The sequence below is a fragment of the Taudactylus pleione genome, unplaced genomic scaffold, assembly GCF_031769625.1.
Source record: "Taudactylus pleione unplaced genomic scaffold, aTauple2 ptg000086l, whole genome shotgun sequence".
Lineage (NCBI taxonomy): Eukaryota > Metazoa > Chordata > Amphibia > Anura > Myobatrachidae > Taudactylus > Taudactylus pleione.
In genome coordinates, this window is record NW_028284488.1 from 25,248,830 (window position 1) to 25,271,523 (window position 22,694).

Genomic DNA, 22,694 nt, shown 5'->3' on the forward strand with positions numbered 1-22,694 from the left:
ACTTCTCCCATGTAGAATCCAATAGGTTTACCTATAAAAAAAGATCCCATACTCATCTCTGTCCTTGCGCTGCTCTCCGTTGCATCCACGTATTTGGCAAAATAACAAACCGAGTGTCCCAAGGCGGACAGGTGCAAGTATATGTTGCGACATATACTTAAACCTTGCTGGGACCCACATGTAACCAGCCAATGAGCGGGCACTACATGTAAAGTGGCCGCTGATTGGCTAGTGGCCTGTGTGAAATACAGATGATAGTGGACATCTGTCATTTCGCGAGATGCAAGTACAGTATATGTCACCACATATACTTGCACCTGTCTGCCTTGAATCGGGACACTCGGTTTGTCATTTTGCCAAGAACGTGCAATCTTGACCAAACTCGAATCTTAGTAAATTTACCCCTAAGTGTGAACAGTATTATAAAATTATTATAAAATTAGTATTATAATAAACAATATTATAAGTAATTATTATACATATAATCCAAATGTCCATCATTTATATTTCAATTTCCTGCACCTGAATGACAGTTCCATGAACTTTATATATAATCTTCAATACATAGCCCAATGTCTATGAAATGTAAATCTATGGTAGTATCAACACAATGTAGTTTAAAACATACAGTACCATACACAATAATATATAATATGGCAGGTAATAAGCTCCACATGATGTGACTTGGCAAATAATAAGCCCAACAACATGTACCATGTAAGTAATAAGGCCTATATGTAACATGCCAATTCAAATAGGTTATAAGGTGTAAGTAATAAGCTACGAAGGACAACATTTGCCCATTATACTGCCCTGTGCTATGCTCAAAGAAAAGGTCAGGATGTGTCCAAAATATGGTATATATTGAAAGATTTAATTCTAGCTGGAATACCTGGCATTGCCTGGGTTGAATCTGGACCATCAAGCAGCCTTTATTTGTTTACATTGTCCTCACCTAAAACCCTATTTCATTGATCTTGAAAAGGATCCCCACTGTTTGCTAACATGCATGCAAAGCTACCGTGGGTGCAACGGGTACGGCTGCTATGGTGTCTGAGCTGCCTCTGTGGCCCGCCATTCCTCCTGCACCCAGTCACACACGCAAGGTGAACCGGTTCAGTCAGGGCTGCCGAGGGGTACTCGGGTGGCAGCAGTGTTAATTTAGTGCTGGCCCGCCAGCTGATTACAGCTGGTGCCCAGCACTGCTGGTCCTAGACCGGCAGCCAATCACGAGCCACCACTGCTGATAAGCTGCTGGTACGCAAGCTCTGATTGGCTTGCGACCGGCGACAGGTTCATATTGCCCCAGTGCTGTCTGTCCATGTCTGCCATTGCCTGCAAATGCGCCAGCTGTAATTAGCTGCCGGCCCGGCCACAAATCCACACCTGCTGGCTACTGATGGCACACCGGAGGAGGCTGAAGACTGCCAATTTCCACTTGAGTCAGCACCGTACACTGTATAATTTAAGAATGTCCCCATTTTTAAGGATTGTGTGACAGTGTGTGGCCCTGACAATTTCAAACATAGGCAGAAACCTAATCTTGTTTAAACTACACCACCCTGCCAAATTTGGTGGAGCTAGGTTTGTGCATAAAGGACAAACAGACAGACACGCTTTGTCGCTTATTATATAGATATATGACCAGCAACATGCCATGTAATAACTCCAACAGTCACTAGCTCTGCCTTTTTGCAGGTCATTTCAACATGTGCTCCAAATTAGTACATAATATTGTATACATATGTAGAGTATACAAATTAACTTTTTTATTAACAGTAAATATAAATCCATAATAACTACAATTCTCCCATCTATCAACCTGCTATTTCTTAAGTCTGGTAAAAATAAATTAATAAAATGAAAAAGATTTAAAACCTATATAGAACTACAAGAAATATACAGATAATTTATATGCCTTCATTTTAGAGAAATTACTTGTGCTGTTTTACCTGTAGACTCCATACCACATGAATACAGTATAATATTGTGCTTACCTGATATAGGTAATACTGTATTTTAGTGTGACATTTGTTCCGAGTTGCCAGACAGCAGACCTGTGTGGTCTAACATCTGGCGACATTCGGTATCTGTCTGACCTCCACATCCACAGTACACTGAAAGACTCTTTTGTCACTGGAGTTTCAGTGCCTCTGTTTTTTTTTTGTTTGTGTAATCAACATTTATGTTTCCTAAAAATATACAGTGATTAGATTAAAACTAAACATAAAGACATTTTTGATTATAGGAAAGAACTTTCAGCATCTAATTATGTGCCAGACTGACCATTTGTTGTCTGTAAAGGAGGATTTAGGAAGACAAATTTCAGTCCTGCCCAAGCCATGTTGTGCTTGCTTTCATTTGTTTGATATGTTCCATGGTTCATTATTCATTTATATTATTAACTAGCTGAAGTATCCAACATTGCCTGGATTTAAACTTCAAGTTATAAAGTTTTATTAAGTGATGTTGTCCAAATCCATCCAGTGGAATGCCCAAAACAGGCTCTATGGGTCAAAGTTCTGCCTGGCATCCCTGGGTCAAAGTTCTGCCCAGCGTACACCAACGGGAGGACCAACTGGGACCTCAACCCCTTAGTATGTCTTCTGGGATCCAATGTTACCACTCTGTGAAGTCTTCATCCAAATTATGTGATGTAGTCCAAATCTATCCAGTGGAAGTCCCAGAACAGGTTCCCTGGGTCAAAGTTCTGCCAGGCACACTCCGCTGTGAGGTCTGATCAGGACCCCATCCACTCCATTAAGCATCCCAGACCACTTGCCACCCCTCTGTGAAGTTTTCATCCAAATCCATCTAGTGGAAGGCCCATAACAGAATCCCTGGGTCAGAGTTCTGTCCACCATCCCCAGGTCAAAGTTCTGCCCAGCGTACACCAACAGGAGGTCTTACCGGGACCTCAACCCCCTAATATGTCTTCTGGGATCCATTGTCACCACTCTGTGAAGTTTTTTTCCAAATCCATCCAATGGAAGGCTCAGAACAGGCTTTCCAGGTAAAAGTTCTGCCCAGCGTACACCAATGAGAGGTCCGACTGGGACCTTAACAACCCCTAAAACCTGGACAGGATCCACTGGACTACCTCACATTAGTTTCATCACAATCAGTGCAGGGGTGTCCGAATGCATAATCAGACAGACAAGCAAACATACAGACCCATGAATTTTATATATAACATAATAAACTGCTTGTCTGCATCTATTGGTGGTTGCCCATCGGCAGATGAGCCCGCAAAGCCCTTCCCTAGTGTACATCCATGCGTCCAAATGCACAAGGACTGAGGTGAGCACTATCAGTGTCTGTGGACATTGAAATACCTCTTGGTACGTCTTTATATGCACCATTGCTCGCACCATCGAAATTAGCACCAGGTGCAGTTATACCAGGTGCAGTTTTTCTTCATCCAAGTATGGCCTCCTATGTAAGTGTTTGAGTATCTCTGTATACCACCAGTTTCACCAACACTCAGATAACACACCCATAAGACAGATCATTAAACCACCTGCCTGTCTCCAACCAGGAATGCCCACTACATTTTCAACAGACTTGTGACATGACTATTGAGTTATTAAAATTTGTATTTTTAAATAATATACAGTCAGGTCCATAAATATTGGGACATTGACAGAATTTTCATATTTTGGCCTCTATTCACCACCACAATGGCTTTGAAATGAACCAAACAAGATGTGATTTAACTGCAGCCTTTCAGATTTAATTTGAGGGTAATTACATCCAAATCAAGTGAACGGTGTAGGAATTACAACGGTTTCTATATGTGCCTCCCACTTTTTAAGGGGCCAAAAGTAATGGGACAAACTAAACAATCCTAAATCTAACTTTCACTTTTTAATACTTTGTTGCAAATCCTTTGCAGGCAATTACAGCCTGAAGTCTGGAATGCATAGACATCACCAGACGCTGGGTTTCATCCCTGGTGATGCTCTGCCAGGCCTCTACTGCAAATGTCTTCAGTTCCTGCTTGTTTTTCTGGCATTTTCCCTTCAGTTTTGTCTTCATCAAGTGAAATGCATGCTCAAACGGATTCAGGTCAGGGGATTGACTTGGCCATTGCATAACATTCCACTTTTTAGCCTTAACAAACTCTTTGTTTGCTTTTGCAGTATGCTTTGGGTCATTGTCCATCTGCACTGTGAAGCGCCGTCCAATGAGTTCTGAAGCATTTGACTGAATATAAGCATATAATATTGCCCAAAACACTTCAGAATTCATTCTGCTGCTTTTGTCAGCAGTCACATCATCAATAAATACAAGGGAACCAGTTCCATTGGCAGCCATACATGCCCACGCCATGGCACTACCACCACCATGCTTCACTGATGAGGTGGTATGTTTTGGATCATGAGCAGTTCCTTTCCTTCTCCGTACTCTTCTCTTCCCATCACTCTGGTACAAGTTGATCTTTGTCTCATCTGTCCATAGGATGTTGTTCCAGAACTGTAATGGCTTTTTTAGATGTTGTTTGGCAAACTTTAATCTGGTCTTCTTGTTTTTGTGGCTCACCAATGGTTTGTATCTTGTGGTGAACCCTCTATATTCACTCTTGTGAAGTCTTCTCTTGATTGTTGACTTTGACACATATACATCTACCTCCTGGAGAGTATTCTTGATTTGGCCAACTGTTGTGAAGGGGTTTTTCTTCACCGGGGAAATAATTCTTCTGTCATCCACCACAGTTGTTTTCCGTGGTCTTCCGGGTCTTTTGGTGTTGCTGAGCTCTCCGGTGCGTTCTTTCTTTTTAAGAATGTTCCAAACAGTTGATTTGGCCACACCTAATATTTTTGCTATCTCTCTGATGGGTTTGTTTTGATTTTTCAGCCTAATGATGGCTTGCTTCACTGATAGTGACAGCTCTTTGGATCTCATATTGAGAGTCGACAACAACTGATTCCAAATGCAAATGTCACACCTAGAATCAACTCCAGACCTTTTACCTGCTTAATTGATAATGAAATAACAAGGGAATAGCCCACACCTGTCCATGAAATAGCTTTTGAGTTGATAGTCCCATTACTTTTGGCCCCTTAAAAAGTGGGAGGCACATATTGAAACCGTTGTAATTCCTACACCGTTCACCCGATTTGGATGTAATTACCCTCAAATTAAATCTGAAAGTCTGCAGTTAAAGCACATCTTGTTTGTTTCATTTCAAAGCCATTGTGGTGGTGAATAGAGGCCAAAATCTGAAAATTCTGTCAATGTCCCAATATTTATGGACCTGACTGTATATTAAAGCTTTGGCATATTGAAAAAAAAATTACTTGAAAATGACTTGTACCATTATGTGAGACATTTATATTGATTCTCAGTGAAAGATACATATATATGTGTGTGTGTGTGTGTGTATCTCTCTCTCTCTATATATATATATATATATATATATATATCTATATCCAGTGCTGCACTCACCCTCACACCCAGGCTGGAGCTGGAAACAAGGTTCTTCACTTGTTGGTATATAAAGCCATACTGTTATTGATTATGACCTGGAGCACAGAAGAGTGACAGCTTATATGCATTGATTTACACACAATTTGTTACACAGATATATGTACGTCCAGTGTTGTTTCCATTTTTGCCTAAACTACTACACTATATATGTTCTTTCTATGGGCAAAAAATTCTAAGCCCAAATTTTAAGGTTGTCACAAAAGTGTATCACTTGGAAACCCTGAAAGTGTTATCGGTCCAAGTTACCTGACCATTGAAGTACTGCCTGGATACCACATAAGCTTTTGATTGTTTATTTTCTGGTATGCACATTACTTACCCATTTGAGCACTAGTTCATTTGACTTTAAATACTACACTATTAGGCTCACGTTTCATTATTATTTTTCAGCATTATATATATATATATATATATATATATTATATATATATATATATATATATATATATATATATATATGTGTGTGTGTGTATATATGACAAACAGATATACTGAGCTTTTGCTGTACATGCCTATGTATTGGAAAACATGTACTCACTAAGTAAAATGTTTCACCAAAGATGTGTGAAATACAAAACCAATATGTTATGCTATGTGTGCCATTGACAAAGTGAGGGGATGAAAGATGTCACAGACAGCACTGTCTGAAGGAAGATCTGCTTGGAACAGACACATATTATGCCACATGGATACCCTGAAAACTCCACATCAACAAAGTGTTGTCAAAGGCTATCAACTCTCTGTGATGTGGCTAACACAAACACAATCAATTATTCATTGTGACATTCACTTTTATAGTTGACAAGTGATACTTTTAAGCTGTACAATGTTGTTGTAAGGATGAGGCTTTAAAAAATAATCTGAAGTGAATAGTTTTCATAGATAATTGTGTGTTTGCCTACAGCATTACCAATTTCATGGACAATGGGCAATTGGCTTCAGTTGACTGTTTAATTAGACAAAAGTATGTAGCATTAAGTGCATGTGTGGATCTTTAACAAAGACACTTCCTTCAAATAAAACTTTCAGTTATGAAGTTAAATATGGTAAAACTTGGGGCAGCACTGTTAATGTAATGGTTAGCAACAAGTGCCTCACAACCCTGAGGTCTTTAATTATTTTCCCACTACGGTCCTAACTGTGTGGAGTTTATATATTCTTCCCATACTTGCGTGAGTTTCATCCCAGTGCTCCGGTTCCTGGTTGGTTCCTGGCAGAAATTAACCCTAGTGTGTATGTGTGTTACATGATGTAGGTAATATAGACTGTACACTGCCCTGGTGGAGGGGATAATCAAATATTCTCTGCAAATAGCTGTAGAATATGCGTGTGCTATATAAATAACTTAATAAATAAATGATAAAACAAAGCTAGATGTGACTTTTGTAAAAATGTATGGACTAATAAAACAGAATACATTGTTTGGTAAACTTGTAATACCATATGCATATTATAATGTTCTTAAACAATGATAACCAATATACAGATTAAATGGCTCTTTTGATTTCTATTTTAGATGAGTATCTGTTTGCTGGGACAGCTTCAGATTTCCTTGGTAAGGAAACAACATTTACACGTTCCCTTGGACCACCTTATGACCATCATTTTATCAGGACCGATATTTCTGATCATTATTGGCTAAATGGTGAGAATTTAACCTGGACATATTTTATTGAAGTAATATATGAAATGAATATAATCCCTGTTAAATGATACGTCCACCTTCAGTAGACTCCTCCTTAATCAAACATTCCCCCTCTTCTGTGTAGAGGTGAGCTGACTCCTAGATTTAGTAAAGGGGCAAGTTTTTCCTATATATTTGGCTAAGGGACCCAGAGCCAATACTGGGTCATTTTCCTATGGTCCCTGGTCAGAAGAGCAAAGCAGGAGCCTCTTTTTGTGTGTACACTGGTTGGGCACATACACAGTAAAATAGTGATTTGGGCTTATCTGTAGATGCAGAGGACCTTTGCATGTTTAGAAGAGAGGGCCCAGGAGACTGAAGGAAGCCTCCCAAAAATGTTGCCAAGGGGCTTAGCAAAACAACACACTGTCCAAGCATAGAACTCTTTTGAAGGTTGGTGAAATTGGATGAGATCCATCAGTTGGGGTTCTGTGCCAAGTAGCAATGTTTGGCTTCCCTGAAAGCGTAATGTGGTTGGAAGCTAACTGCATACATAGGCTGATAGTGGCTGGCTTTCACATCATTCATGTTAAAATTCACACTGCTACAATTGAAATGAATGTTTTTTTTTCTGTATTTTTAACAAATAACTAAATATTACTCTACTTTGAGACTTCGCTAGGATGAATTTTCATATGTTTAAATGTAAACAAAAAGTATGGTGGTCGCTCACCTCAGCTTAATGACATTGCACAGGTGCTTGAAAAGGGCAGGGTTTACACTGAACCACAGAACAAATAGGGAGATTCCCAACCAGCACACTGCAGCAATATCAACAAAAATACTTGAATCCTACATGATAATAGAAATTCAAAAGTATTCACTAACACCTTTTTTCCCCTTTTGTGTGATGCCCTGGGGATGGTCCTTGGCTGGAATTTTTGGGGTACCCTGCTCCTCAGACATGACCCCCTTAATGTTAGGGACACCAGTATAGAGGAGCCTTGATGCTGGCCTGGCGCTTATTCATATATTTGCAAATGTATGTAACTAATACCTCTGAATTTCTATTATCATGTAGGATTCAAGTATTTTTGTTGATATTGCTGCAGTGTGCTGGAGGGAATCTCCCTTTTTTTCTATAGGTTTAAATGTAGAAAGAGTTTCAGTGGATCTGATTAAATAAAATAATACACATTTTACTCTATTTACTTTTATCCACATTTATTATTTAATTGACCTGGTATAGTGTAGGTGTGGTTTGATCGTCTGATTTACAGATGTGTCCTTATACACTATTGCCACTTCTTTTTCACTTTAATTTGCATCTAAAGCTGGTTACTGTACACACCTTACAGATATATCTGTAGATGATACCATCATCTTTCTTCTGGCAGCGGGTACCGCTGACCAGGGGGCGTGTCGTGCCCCCCCACCGGCAGCCTCCACTGCAAGTGTACGGGTGGTTGGTTGACAGCACGATGCCCAATATATCTGCAGTCAATATATTGGGCATCGGCTGTGCAGCACTGTGCGATATGTCTGTGAACGACGTCACAGACATATCGCTGGTAAACACTGACTTATGCACACAAGATATATTGGCCAATCAATTGATCGACCAATGTATCTGCCAGTGTGTACCCAGCATTAGCCACAACATGATGTGACAAAACCACTTCATGAGACTGCACTGATTGATATAATATGTGACACTTGTATATCTGTGTGCGACTGAGTCTGAATCTGTATACAAAGTGCAACAATGCAGCAGCCATGGTACTGTTCTACAGATTCAGACTCAGTTGCACATAAATATACATGTGTCACATATCAGTGCAGTCTCGTGAAGCGGTTTTGTTGCATCTGAGTGAAAAAGATGCAGAAAAAAATGCTACTCCGCTTGCTGCAGCTCACTCGCACCAGACGTTATCTTGCATTGTATGTGTCAGGACTGGGGACTCTGGATTGCTTGGGAGAGACCCAGATCCCTGGTCACATGTGGTACAGGCAGTTTGGAGTACAGATGGTCATATATAAATCCTCCCCATAAATATAATAATAGTCTAACATATACTGCAGGACAGTATTACTAAGAAGGGTTAGACTAAACACTGGGCTAGTATTGTAGTAGACACTGGACATGAACTGGGACCAGACAGAACAAGCACTGGAGCTGGATTGGGACCAGACTTGGAGTATACACTGGAGCTGGATTGGAACCGGACTAGGAGCACAGTCTGGAGCCAGAGTGGGACCAGACTTGGAGTATACACTGGAGCCAGAGTGGGACCGGATTAGGAGCACAGACTGGAGCCGGAGTGGAACCGGACTAGTAGCACAGACTGGAGCTGGAGTGGAACCGGACTAGGAGCACACGCTGGAGCCGGAGTGGGATTAATTAATGAGCCAATGAAAACTAGCCAGTAGAATCTAGGACATGTATCAGCAATGAAGCTCAGACACAGAATGCTGTCAGAGCAGGATACTTGTACCCTGGGCCTTGCAAGGATTGGCTGATATGGTCAGGTAGGGACCCGTCAACAGTGCACTCTGAGAGTCCCCAGGCCGGGACCCCCGCCAAGACAGAGCAGCACGACCCCAAGGGTAAGGACGGTTCCTGACAGCATAGTGTTTTGAGGCTAGGTGTATGAGGACACATCTGTGTCTATCTATTTATCTATCTGTCTATCTATCATTGCTAATATAAGCAACTTGCATTTTTAGTTTCCATTTAATAGTAAAATTATGAAATAGTGAATTCGTATTGTTCTCAGTAAAACAGAAAACAAGCAAAATAAGGCAAAACCAGAAGTGTAGTTTAACACAACTCAACAAATGAATGCATAACTAATAACTATAGATATATCTGAGTTTTCTGTGCTCTTATTGTAGGGGCCAAATTTTTTGGTGCATATTCTATCCCTGACACTTACAATCCAGATGATGACAAGATTTACTTCTTCTTTCGGGAAGCATCTCCAGAAGGCAGCGCTTCTGAAAAAACTATATTTTCTCGGGTTGGAAGAGTCTGTAAGGTGAGAATGTCTAAAGTAGGACAGTTTTATGTTACACTATATATTACAAAATACCTTCAGCAAGTGATGTTTTGAAAATGTAATTGTATGAAAACATTCGGTATATAAGAATGACAATAAGTCACCTGTGCATTACTATATTAATTGTCCAAGCTTGGCAAGATTTGGCTAAGCAAATACTACACAAATAATGACAACAGCAAGATATCGCATTAACAGGTTTAGGAATTCATAAAATTAAGTTTGGCTGTGTTTTAATACATTTGACACAAAAGCTTGATAATTTAATACTTTGGATACCGTGCCATTTGTGTCACAGCACTGAAAATCACTCTGCTGTATCAGATTACGGTAAGTACTCATTAACTTTTGCAATACGCTTTCCCTGTCACTGCAGGCTGACTCAGCTTGAAGAGATGTACTCATATAGAGTATTGATGCTTTATCAATTGCTGGATGAGCCTTTAACATGTCTTGTTCTGTTTGTGATACATCCAGGAGTTGACAAACTACAGTACATAGTAAAAGCACTGGAGGAAATGAATGTAATCCAAATCTAACTAGTTCTCATGGTGGCATAGTCTTCCAAGTGTACAAAAACACAAAAAGAAATAAAAGATAAATTAAATAATGATCCTAAATTTATTCTTGTTTGGAGGCACTGAAAAAAAATAATAAATAGAAACCATGAAATGCATAAAAATGTGAATCAATAATAGATTCAGAATGAACACATTGAGATAATAACACAACACAGGTTGAGTCTCCCATATCCAAAATGCTTGGGACCAGAAGTATTTTGGGTTGGATTTTTCTGTATTTTGGAATATTTGCATACGATAATGAAATATCTTGGGAATCGTATTGAAATCTAAACACAGAATGCTTTTTTGTGTCATATACACCTTATAGACATAGCCTGAAGGTAATTTTATACAATATTTTTAATAATTGTGTGCACCAAACAAAGTTTGTGTACATACAAGAAATTAATTTATGTTTCATATACACTTTATACACACAGCCTGAAGATGATGTTCTACAATATTTTTAATAATTTTGTGCTCTTAAAAAAAGTTTTCCTACCTAGAACCATCAAAAAGCAAAGGTGTAACTATCTCAGTCATGCTAAAAAAAAAACATTCGGAATATTCCGTATTTCGAAATATTTGTATATGGTAGACTCAACCTATATTATATATATATATACTAGGGGTGTGCACCGGCCACTTTTCGTGTTTTGGTTTTGGATCTGGATCTTTCTTCGTGTTTTGGATCTGGATTGGTTTTGCCAAAACCACCCTTCCGTGTTTTGGGTTCTGGGTTTTGTGTTTTGGATCTGGATTCTTTCTTAAAAAATAAAAAAAACCGCTAAAATCACATAAAATGGGCCTTTTTTTGTTCCTACGCTATTAATAACCCCAATAACATTAATTTCCACTCATTTCCACTCTATTCTGAACACCTCACACCTCATAATATAGTTTTTAGGCCAAAAGGTTGCACCGAGGTAGCTGGATGACTATGCTAAGCGACACAAGTGGGCGGCACAAACACGTGGCCCATCTAGGAGTGGCACTGCAGTGGCAGACAGGAAGCCAATCAGCGTTATGGTGCCCATTTGCATGTAGCACGAACCCGGGAGATCCGTGCTACATGCATCTGTGTGATTGGTACAGAGCAATGACAGGTCCGTGAGACCCGTCTGTGCTGCTGTGGTAAAAAAATAAAAAAAAACCTGTGTAAAAAAAGAAAAAAATGGCGTGCAACCCCCAAAAAAGAGCAACCAGCCCCGGGCATTAGTAACCCAGTGCTGGGTGTGCTTAAATACAGGGGACAAACGACTTATGGGTCCCCTGTACTTAAGCACAACCAGCACCGGGCTAGTCAGAACCAGCGCTGGTTGCCAAAATACGGGGGACAAACGACGTAGGGGTCCCCCGTATTCTGTGCAACCAGCTCTGGGCTCTGATCCGGTCCTGGTTCTGGAAATACAGGGGAAAAAAATTAGTAGGGTTCCCCTGTATGTTCCAGAACCAGCACTGGACTTTTTTTAGCGGGGGGCTGATGCCACAGCCAGGGGAGCCCTTTCACCGGGCCCCCCAGCCGCAGCATCAGCCCTGACCGCTAGTCAGCCCAGGCCAGGGATACCTGGAGAGCTGGGGACCCCCCCAATAAAGGGGTCACCCTCTCCAGGGCACCCCAGGCCCACTGGTGGCGGTGGGTGGCGGGTTGATTGTGTGGTGTGGTGTAAATAAAGAATATCAAACATTGTCTTTACAAGTAGAACTGCAAGTCCCAGCTAGCCTGCCCCGCATGCTGGTACTTGGAGAACCACAAGTACCAGCATGCAGGGCATTAAGGGCCCACTAGTACCTGTAGTTCACCTGTAAAAAAAATGTTTAAAAAAACACAGGACACACACACCGTGACAGTATAAGTTTATTAAACATACATACACACACACATGTACACATACTCACCTATGTAACCCTGTAGCATCGGTCCACTTGTCCGGTAAAGTATCCATAGGGGACCTGTGAAAAAAAACATACTCACCATCTCCTATGCGAGGTTCTGTCCTCTTCGTTCCAAAGTAGGCATCCCCGGACTTGGCAAAAAAACAAAACGAAAACGCGATCCACGAACTTAGTACCGTTCTATAGAACGGTACTTCCCGAATGAGAGCTTAGCGGCGGGGTATCACCATGGAAACCCCGCTGCTAAGCGTTCATTGGCTGAGAGAGGTCATCTCCCGTCTCTCAGCCAATGAACAGCTCCCTCCATTGTAGTCAATGGTGGGAGCCGCAGGGTAAACTTTAATAACCTTGCGGCTCCCACCATTGACTACAATGGAGGGAGCCGTTCATTGGCTGAGAGATGGGAGATGACCTCTCTCAGCCAATGAATGCTTAGCAGCGGGGTTTCCATGGTGATACCCCGCCGCTAAGCTCTCATTCGGGAAGTACCGTTCTATAGAACGGTACTAAGTTCGTGGATCGTGTTTTCGTTTTGTTTTTTTGCCAAGTCCGGGGATGCCTACTTTGGAACGAAGAGGACAGAACCTCGCAAAGGAGATGGTGAGTATGTTTTTTTTCACAGGTCCCAAGTGGACCGATGCTACAGGTTACATAGGTGAGTATGTGTACATGTGTGTGTGTGTGTGTATGTTTAATAAACTTATACTGTCACTGTGTGTGTGTCCTGTGTTTTTTTTAAACATTTTTTTACAGGTGAACTACAGGTACTAGTGGGCCCTTAATGCCCTGCATGCTGGTACTTGTGGTTCTCCAAGTACCAGCATGCGGGGCAGGCTTGCTGGGACTTGCAGTTCTACTTGTAAAGACAATGTTTGATATTCTTTATTTACACCACACCATACAATCAACCCGCCACCCACCGCCACCAGGGGTGGCGGGGATAGCCCCGGGCTATCAGCCTGGGCCTGGGGTGCCCTGGAGAGGGTGACCCCTTTATTGGGGGGGTCCCCAGCTCTCCAGGGATCCCCGGCCTGGGCTGACTAGCGGTCAGGGCTGATGCTGCGGCTGGGGGGCCCAGTGAAAGGGCTCCCCTGGCTGTGGCATCAGCCCCCCGCTAGAAAAAGTCCAGTGCTGGTTCTGGAACATACAGAGGAACCCTACTAATTTTTTTCCCCTGTATTTCCAGAACCAGGACCGGATCAGAGCCCCGAGCTGGTTGCGCAGAATACGGGGGACCCCTACGTCGTTTGTCCCCCGTATTTTGGCAACCAGCGCTGGTTCTGACTAGCCCGGTGCTGGTTGTGCTTAAGTACAGGGGACCCCTACGTCGTTTGTCCCCTGTATTTAAGCACACCCAGCACTGGGTCATTAATGCCCGGGGCTGGTTGCTCTTTTTTGAGGGGGGGCACGCCATTTTTTTCTTTTTTTACACAGGTTTTTTTTTTTTTTTACCACAGCAGCACAGACGGGTCTCACGGACCTGTCATTGCTCTGCTGTGTCAATGACACAGATGCAAGTAGCATGGATCTCCTGGTCCGTACGTGCATCTGTGTCATTGAAATACACAGCAGCACAGACGGGTCTCACTGACCCATCTGTGCTCTGTGTCACTGTCAGTCACACAGATGCATGTAGCACGGATCTCACGAGTCCGTGCTACATGCAAATGAGCACCATAATGCTGATTGGCTGAGAGCCATGACAGACGGCTCTGTCAGCCAATCAGCACTTTGCCCATTAAAGGCAAAGGCATTTTTTTTAAAATGGCCGCTCGAGGCAAAACCTCGAGATCCGACAGCAGATCTCGAGGTTTTGCCTTGGGAGAGGGATCCGGGGCAGACAGGGAGATCCGAGCTTGGGCTCGGATCGCCCCGGATCCCCGAAGTTCGGGTGGGTTCGGTTTTCAGGGAACCGAACCCGCTCATCCCTAATATATACGGTTTATATGGTTGCCAGAATTGGAATGTATAAAATAATTAGGATTGATCTTTGTTATAAACTGAATGAAAAAATAGATTGTGGTAGGAAAAATAATTACATCACAACCTCTATTGGCATACACAGTAGTTTTATAAATATATAGTAACTAGGCACTATATTGAGGCCAACGAGGACAAATATAATAAACAATCAAGTAAAATAAATATCATAATGCTCAACAAATTAATGCATAACTTTCTAGTGATATCTAATATAATAAAACAATAATGTCTCATGGTCCCATAAAAGGAAAATATAAATAAAGGCAATCGGTTATAACTGGAACCATACTTCATATAGTTATTGTTTGTTCGTTTATTTGTTTGATTTGCTGCACCTAAGAAGCATGGAAAGCTGTTTATGCACTGGCAAAACATTATGTTTAATATTTATGTAACTGGGAACAGGGTAGAATGATGATCATTATTTAAAATTATTAATTTAAAAACAATTAAAATACAATATGAACGTGGCAGAGAGGGTAAGAGTCCCATCACGACATGTACAATCCAAATACATACCTCATGAGTAAACTCACAAGCTCTGGCTGGGATTTAGGAAGGACCCAAACAATGGTAAAATGTGGTATAATGTACAGTAATTGTGAAATGATCCCTTAAGAATAATAAATTGGGTGTTAGAGGTGTGGAGGCACATTCTACAGTATACAGTAAACAAGGGAGTCCACACTTTATAGCAAACATAAAGTATACAATTTATGCAATGTATAAAGTAATAATAAATGGTAAGAAAATTCCTAATTGTTATAAAGTGAACAGTAAATGTGCTTTTATGTAAGTAAATATTTTATTGGTATTCCTGTCTGCAAATGAAACATAATCTAGCCAGGGCCATTTATATATATATATATATATATATATATATATATATATATATATATATATATTATATACAGTAGGAAAATTCTCTAATCGCTATAATTTTCTCCTGCCTGTAACTAATAGATTAGCATAGGATTGAAGGCACAGTTGCTGATACATTTCAGGCCTTTGGAATTACCCTTAGTATTAGAACATAAAGATGTCTATACCAGTAAGCGCTGGCCCAATTTCTGTCCTTCTGATCCTTTCCCTAAGGGGACAGCTGTTGCACAATATAGTCTGCTTCCTATTAGTTTAAGGCCTAGAAAATTATAGAAATCTTAGAATAATTTGCCTAGGGACAAACATCTGTTGCTTTCACCGTTGAAATGTTGGATGTTTTACAACATATAACCTTCAAATATGTCTCCATCGCAGCATAAAAAAATTGCAGTATTTCATTTTAATAACTGATGTTTATGTGTTTTATATGCTCTTTGTAGCTCCATTGGTAAAAAACCAGGATGTATTGCAGTCCGCACTATATATATATATATATATATATATATATATATACACATACACGAGGTCTGTCTAAAAAGTTTGGTGACTGGTCTGATATATCTCTATGCAATGCTTGCAACAAGGTCGCTCATGCGTGCTGACATGCATAGACATGTCTGGACCTGCCCCCAGTCGGGGTTTGCCCGAGGCCACCACCATACTGCCATTGCATTCATTTGAACAGAGTGTCCTGAGCGGTGTGCAGCGAACGGCAATGGAACAATGACACAACATTAAGTTCTGCTTCAAATTGGGTAAATCGGCAATGGAGACTCATGAAATGTTGGTGAAAGTGTACGGGCAGGATGCTGTGAGTAGTAAATGTGTGTCTATGATTGGTTTTCACGTTTTTCACAGGAAATCGGTGGAAGACGAGCTTCATTGCTGTCCGATGCACACTTCTCAAGAAACTCTGTTGAAATTAATACAATGGCAGTGCGGTGGTGGCCTCGGGCAAACCCCAACTGGGGGCAGGTCCAGACATGTCCATGCATGTCAGTGTGCATGAGTGACGTTGTTGTAAGCGTTGCATACAGATATATCAGACAATTCACCAAACTTTTTAGACAGACCTCGTATATTATATATATATACATGTATATACATATATATACATGCATGCAGTACTGTGCAATAGTTTTAGGCATGTGCAGTAAAAATGCTGCAAAGTAAGAATGTTTTAAAAAATATAAGTATTAATAGTTTTTTTTATCAATTTACACAAGTGCAAAGTGAATGAACAGAAGAGGAATCTAAATCAAATGAATATTTCGTGTGGCCACTATTTGGCTTCAAAACAGCATCAATTCTTCTAGGTACCCTTGCACACAGTTTTTGAAGAACTCAGCAGGGAGATTGTTCCAAACATTTTTTAAAACTAATCACAGATCTTCTGTGCATGTAAGAATGCTCAAATCCTTCTGTATCTTCAATTAATCTCAGACAGACTCAATGATGTTGAGATCAGGGCTCTGTGTGGGCCATATCATCACTTTCAGGACTCCTTGTTCATCTTTATGCTGAAGATAGTTCTTATAACATTGGCTGTATGTTTGGGGTCATTGTCCTACTGCAGAATAAATTTGGAGCCAATCAGATGCCTCCCTGATGGTGATGGTATTGCATGATGGATAAGTACCTGCCTGTATTTCTCAGCTTAGAGGACACCATTAATATTGACCAAATCCCCAACTCCATTTGCTGAAATGCAGCTCTATACTTGCAAGGAACATCCACCATGCTTCACTGTGTCTGCAAACACTCATTGTTGTACCATTCTCCAGCCCTTCAGCGAACAAACTGCCTTCTGTTACAGCCAAATATTTAAAATTTTGACTTATCAGTCCAGAGCACCTTCTTCCATTTTTCTGCACCCCGGTTCCTATGTTTTCGTGCATTTATAATCACTTGGTCTTGTTTCTAAGTTGAAGGTGTTATGTTCTGGGTTGTTTGTGGACCCAGGGTGGTAGCAGGAGCAATCACAGAAGTGGATTTGAAAATAAAACTAGGATTTTAATAAGTGCTTGAGTAGACATATAATGTGGCAGTAAACAAAAGTCCAGGAACATATAAATGTGCACAAGAGTTCTTTGGTGGGAGTAATGGGTTAATGTCCAAGAAAAGCAATTAGAGCTGTCCTGGTGTGCAGGTAGTGAGACTAAAAATAAAGAACCAGGTATGCAGGTAGTGAACTGAAAATAATCAAGCCAGGTATGCAGGTAGTGAACTGAAGCAATGAGCAGGATGTCAGCAGGTTCAGGCACTCAGGTATGGGCAAGGGTGATGGAGGAAGCGGGGTAGTCCAGTGGGAGCTAGGAGCTGACAGGCAGACTGGCAGACAGCGATTTCACAGGAACAGGATAAGCACAGAGAACTCCCTCTCAGCTAGGCTGAGATACACGTTGCACTGGCAAAGAAGGAAGGCACTGACCCTTCCTAAATACCCCATGCCGTGCTGTTACTGGCCGGAGGGAACATGTGGCTCACCAGGATTGGCCAGCCGCATCACATGGCCAGAAGGCAAGATGGCGGCACCCATGCCAAACGGAATGGAGACGCCGTCAGGCCTTACCAGCGCAGAGTGACAACAGGCCCGCACAACAACACGCGCAGCCAAAGCCCCCCGCCAGACACCAGCTCCGCCACCAGACAGCCAGCGCCACAATGACTTCACAGGTAACACTCGCCTAGCGCCATGCTGAAATACCCTGGCCGTGACAGAAGGTATGGCTTTTTGGCCACAATTCTTCTATGAAGACCACTACTGGCCAGTCTTTTCCGAACAGTAGATGGGTATACCTGAGTCCCACTGGGTTCTTCCAGTTCTGAGCTGATGGCACTGCTGGACATCTTCCGATATCAAAGGGAAGTAAGCATGATGTGTCTTTCATCTGATGCATTTAGTTTCCTTTGCCGACCACTGCATTTTAGAATGTAAGCTCTTACGAGCAGGGCTCTCTACCCTCTTGTGCTTCTCCCTACTTTAGTTTAATCTACTTCTTACTCACCACTAGGGCAAATAACACTTGGTTGCTTATGCTCTGTTGCTTATCTGGGTGTTATGGTCGCTAATGTAGCAATATATATATGTAAGTCGCTTGTCAACAATTTGTTTATGTACTTTGTAAGGTGCCGCGGAACACTTGTGGCACCATATAAATAAATGATAATAATAATAATAATCTACGGTCCTCGGCGTTGTCCATTTCTTTGTGTTCTTCAAATGAGCTTGAACAGCACATCTTGAAACCCCAGTCTGCTTTGAAATTTTTGCCTAGAAGAGACCTTGCTAATGGAGTATACCTACCTTGTGTCTTGTTGCTGTGCTCAGTCTTGCCATGGTGTATGACCTGTGACATGAAACTGTCTTCCATAACTTCACCTTTGTAGCAGAGTTTGGCTGTTCCTCACCCAGTTTTAAGCCTCCTACACAGCTGTTTCTGTTTCAGTTAATGACTGTGTTTCAACCTACATATGAAAATGATGATCATTATCACCTGTTTGGTATGATTGGTTAATCATACACCTGACTAACATCCTACAAAATCCATGACTTTGTGCAAGTGTACCTAGAAGAATTGAGAATGCAAAGGGTGGTCACACCAAGTATTGATTTGATTTAGAGTTTTCTTCTATTGATTCACTTTCCATTTTGTTAATTGAAAAAAATAGACTATTAACACTTCAATTTTTGAAAGCACCCTTACTTTGCCGCATTTTTTCCACACCTGACGAAAATGCATATATATATACATATACAGTACCAGTCAAAAGTTTGGACACACATTCTCTTTCAATAGTTTTTGTTTATTTAAATTATTTTCAACATAGGAGATTAATACTGAAGACATCAAAACTATGATAGTACAGATATGGAATTATGTTGTAAACAAAAAAGTGTTAAACAAATCAAAATATATTTTATATTTTAGATTCCTCAAAGTAGCCCCCTTTTGTTTTGATGACAGCTTTGTACACTCTTGGCAAATGCAGTTGTAGATTAAGTGAGTTATTAATTTCATTCTGAGACATGAGCAATCTTTTCATGGAGCAATATTGCGCATTTCATTTAAGAATGGAAGCTTTTGCTTTATATTCCCCATTTACATTTGGTTTCCATCATTGTGTACTGCCTATATATACGTATACTGTAATTCATTAATCCAATTATTTGTTTAGCCTCTTTTGGGCTGGATGGTGATTATCTATGTGAATTATGGAGTCTGATAGAACCTGGTATAAACATGGAGACTCACATATTGTTTGTCTCTGCCATGACAACTGGTCGGACATTTGCTCCCATTTAACTTGCTGTAAATTGATCCAGCTAATGTTTGACCATGTGTAATATAATACAGCATGTGTTCTTAGAATCATGTTATTATGAATACTTTATTTTTGTGCCATATTTACCAAATGTACATCTTGTGGTAGTTTTAAACTGGTAAGCAGGCTGCATTGCTACATGATTACTTAGAAAAATACATCTGTTACATGTGCTGGGATCTCCCAGATAAGCTCTGACTGAGCATGCTGATGATAAGAGGCTCGGCATGCACTCTGGTATACTGTAGCTTTACAACAGAATCATGACCACAACAAAATACCCTAAAATAGGCATTTACAGATGGCTTTAGGAAGATATAGATAAGATCTATAAAACCACAAACATACATTTACACAATGGTCTCCCTCTTCTGTCTTATTTCCAAAGTTAAACATTAGCTGCATTGAACACTGACTTATGAGCCAATGTAATTAAATACACACTGAATGCCAATATTTTATTCGTTACTTACAGGGAACAGATGCAACATTGTTCTGAGTTCCAGTTTATGTAGGCACTACCAACCGCCAAAGTATATATTGCTGACAATATCATAGCATTGTTTATTAATTGTAGTTTATTCATTTCTTTATGATTTCTATGAAATGTGTCCACTGATCCCAAATCTAAAAGTATTGATTAGCTAAAAAAATATTTATGTTTAGAACTGAGCATACATTGTATGGAGCCACATCCAGTAATAAGGGATAAATAAGGTATTAAGTAGAGATGATTGGGGGTGGGGCCATATCTAGGGGTTTGTGATGGGCAGTGCTCTATTTCCCAGTGTCTGTGGCCCCACCCCTAGACATGATGTCATGATATCACAGGTTTATGGGTTGGGGTCAGCACAGGGTGCATGGCCTCCATGTTACAGTGCTGATAGAGGGTTCAGTGTAGCTGACAAAATCCTTAATAATTAATACTTTTTTTTGTTAGTGTAGCACAAATTAACCTTTGACAGGACCACATGCAAATATACCAATGTTTATTTTGTGATTTCACAGTGTAGGTGTTATCAAAAACTTTACACATCAAACTTTCAGGAAATTTGAAAGAGTTGGCAAACAGGTCTATGCCTACCCTTGGCCAGGTCATAAATGACTGGTGCGGGCAGATATTTGCTGAGAACCTTTCAGTTTCCATTAAGAAGTTTCCAGTCACTACCTCTAGTGTAGACCTTTCCACACCTGTATAAGTGAACTTGTCTATTATTATTTTGTTACGTTTTCAGTGTTAGTGAAACTAAAGTGCTCACTAGTATTGGCTGCTTGATGTGAAACTAGAGTTACTTTGTCTTTCTTCAGAAGAATGGACATAGTTTGTTTTAACACAATCATTTGTAAACAACATTCCTGAATTAGTTTGATTTCTGCAGACATTACACAATATTACAGAAAATGAAATTGCACTTGTAGCAGGCCTATATACTGGAAGCTAAAACAGTTCAGGATAACTTATTTAAAGAGGGTGTACGCACATACAGTTCATGATGGATGATTTCAACAAATGAAAAATTACATTGTAGCATTACCACACACACACGCAGGAGCACAGCTGTAATGAATCACTGAACTTAAGGAGTCAGATATAAACAGTCATTGAATATTTCATATCCTTTGTACCATAACCAATCTGAGAAAGTTACAGTACAACACATCATAGGCCAATAGTGTTTATAAACCATAAAAAAGAAGAAAAGGAAACACTTTATCATGCGTTTGAACCTACAAGAACAGTGCTTTTTAATATGCTTCAACAAAGAATGAGAGGAATTCAGAGACCCCCAAAATTCCCACCAGCAAATTGCCTCCTACAGTATCTATAGAATCGATCACCGCCAAGGGACTTAAAACCACAAGACAAGTGGTGCAGGAAGTAGAGCAGGGGTCAGGGAACTTTTTTAGCTTTTACCCCAAAATATATTTAGATACACCAACGTTACCCCCTTGATTTGAAAGGAAGGAAATTATATAGTAGTGCCCCCATATAATGCCCCTGTAACAGTGCCTCCATATAATGCCCCTGTAGTAGTGCCCCCATAGTTATGCTCCTGTAGTAGTGTCCCCATATAGTGCCCCTGTAGTAGTGCCCCCATATAATGCCCCTGTAGTAGTGCCCCCATATAATGCCCCTGTAGTGCCGTTTGTACAAAAAAGAAAACCACTTACCTTAATCCCCGCTCCTGCATCCGCCGCCGTCCTGTCTGCCCGGCTGCTCCTCGGAACTATGGGAGAGACGTCATGACGTCTCTCCAATAGTGCACATGGAGAGAGGCAGAAGTTGGAGTTCAGAAGAGAACTCCAGTGTCCGGCTAACGTGGCGCTGCAGGGAAGGAGCCGGGCACACGCTGATAATAACATCTCAGCAGGCGTCCGGCTTAGAGCCTCCCTTCGGCACAGCCAAGCATGCATATGAATCATTCTATATTATAGAATGATTCATATGCATGCCCGGCTGTCCGTCCATTACTCCCAGAAATTTCATTTTTACCCCATGTGGGGTAATTTACCCCTGTTCCCTGACCACTGCAGACTCTGAATTTATGGCTGCAAATAGAGCTGCTGCCCGCTGTACTCTCCAAGGGGTCCATTCATCATCACTTAATTTATACAAAAGCAGGTGAAAAGTAACATGTTCACCTACTTTTGTATAAATTAAGGATCGGAGCCATTCATCATAAAGGTAACGCAAGAGATATCTTTAATATCTCCTGCTTACCTTTCAGCCCCGATCTGGCCCATTGTTCCCTTACACTAGTATGGGGACCTAAATTCATCAAACTCCGAAAATACAATATTTTCAGACCTTGACTGTGGGAGCATTTGCCATCTTTAGATTACATTTTTACAGCACCCTATGGGAATAAG

The 22,694-nt window shown here is 40.8% G+C and overlaps 1 protein-coding gene across 2 annotated transcripts in view; it reads left to right on the forward strand.

The window, feature by feature from the left end:
- The window catches only part of SEMA3D (semaphorin 3D), a 212,171-nt gene that overhangs the window by 118,978 nt on the left and 70,499 nt on the right, over positions 1–22,694 (forward strand). For both annotated transcript variants that reach the window (XM_088468794.1, XM_088468795.1), the window contains 2 exons: positions 7,007–7,135; positions 10,010–10,152. In XM_088468794.1, coding sequence (XP_088324920.1) covers positions 7,007–7,135; positions 10,010–10,152 — 272 coding nt within the window. The remainder of the gene's footprint in view (positions 1–7,006; positions 7,136–10,009; positions 10,153–22,694) is intronic.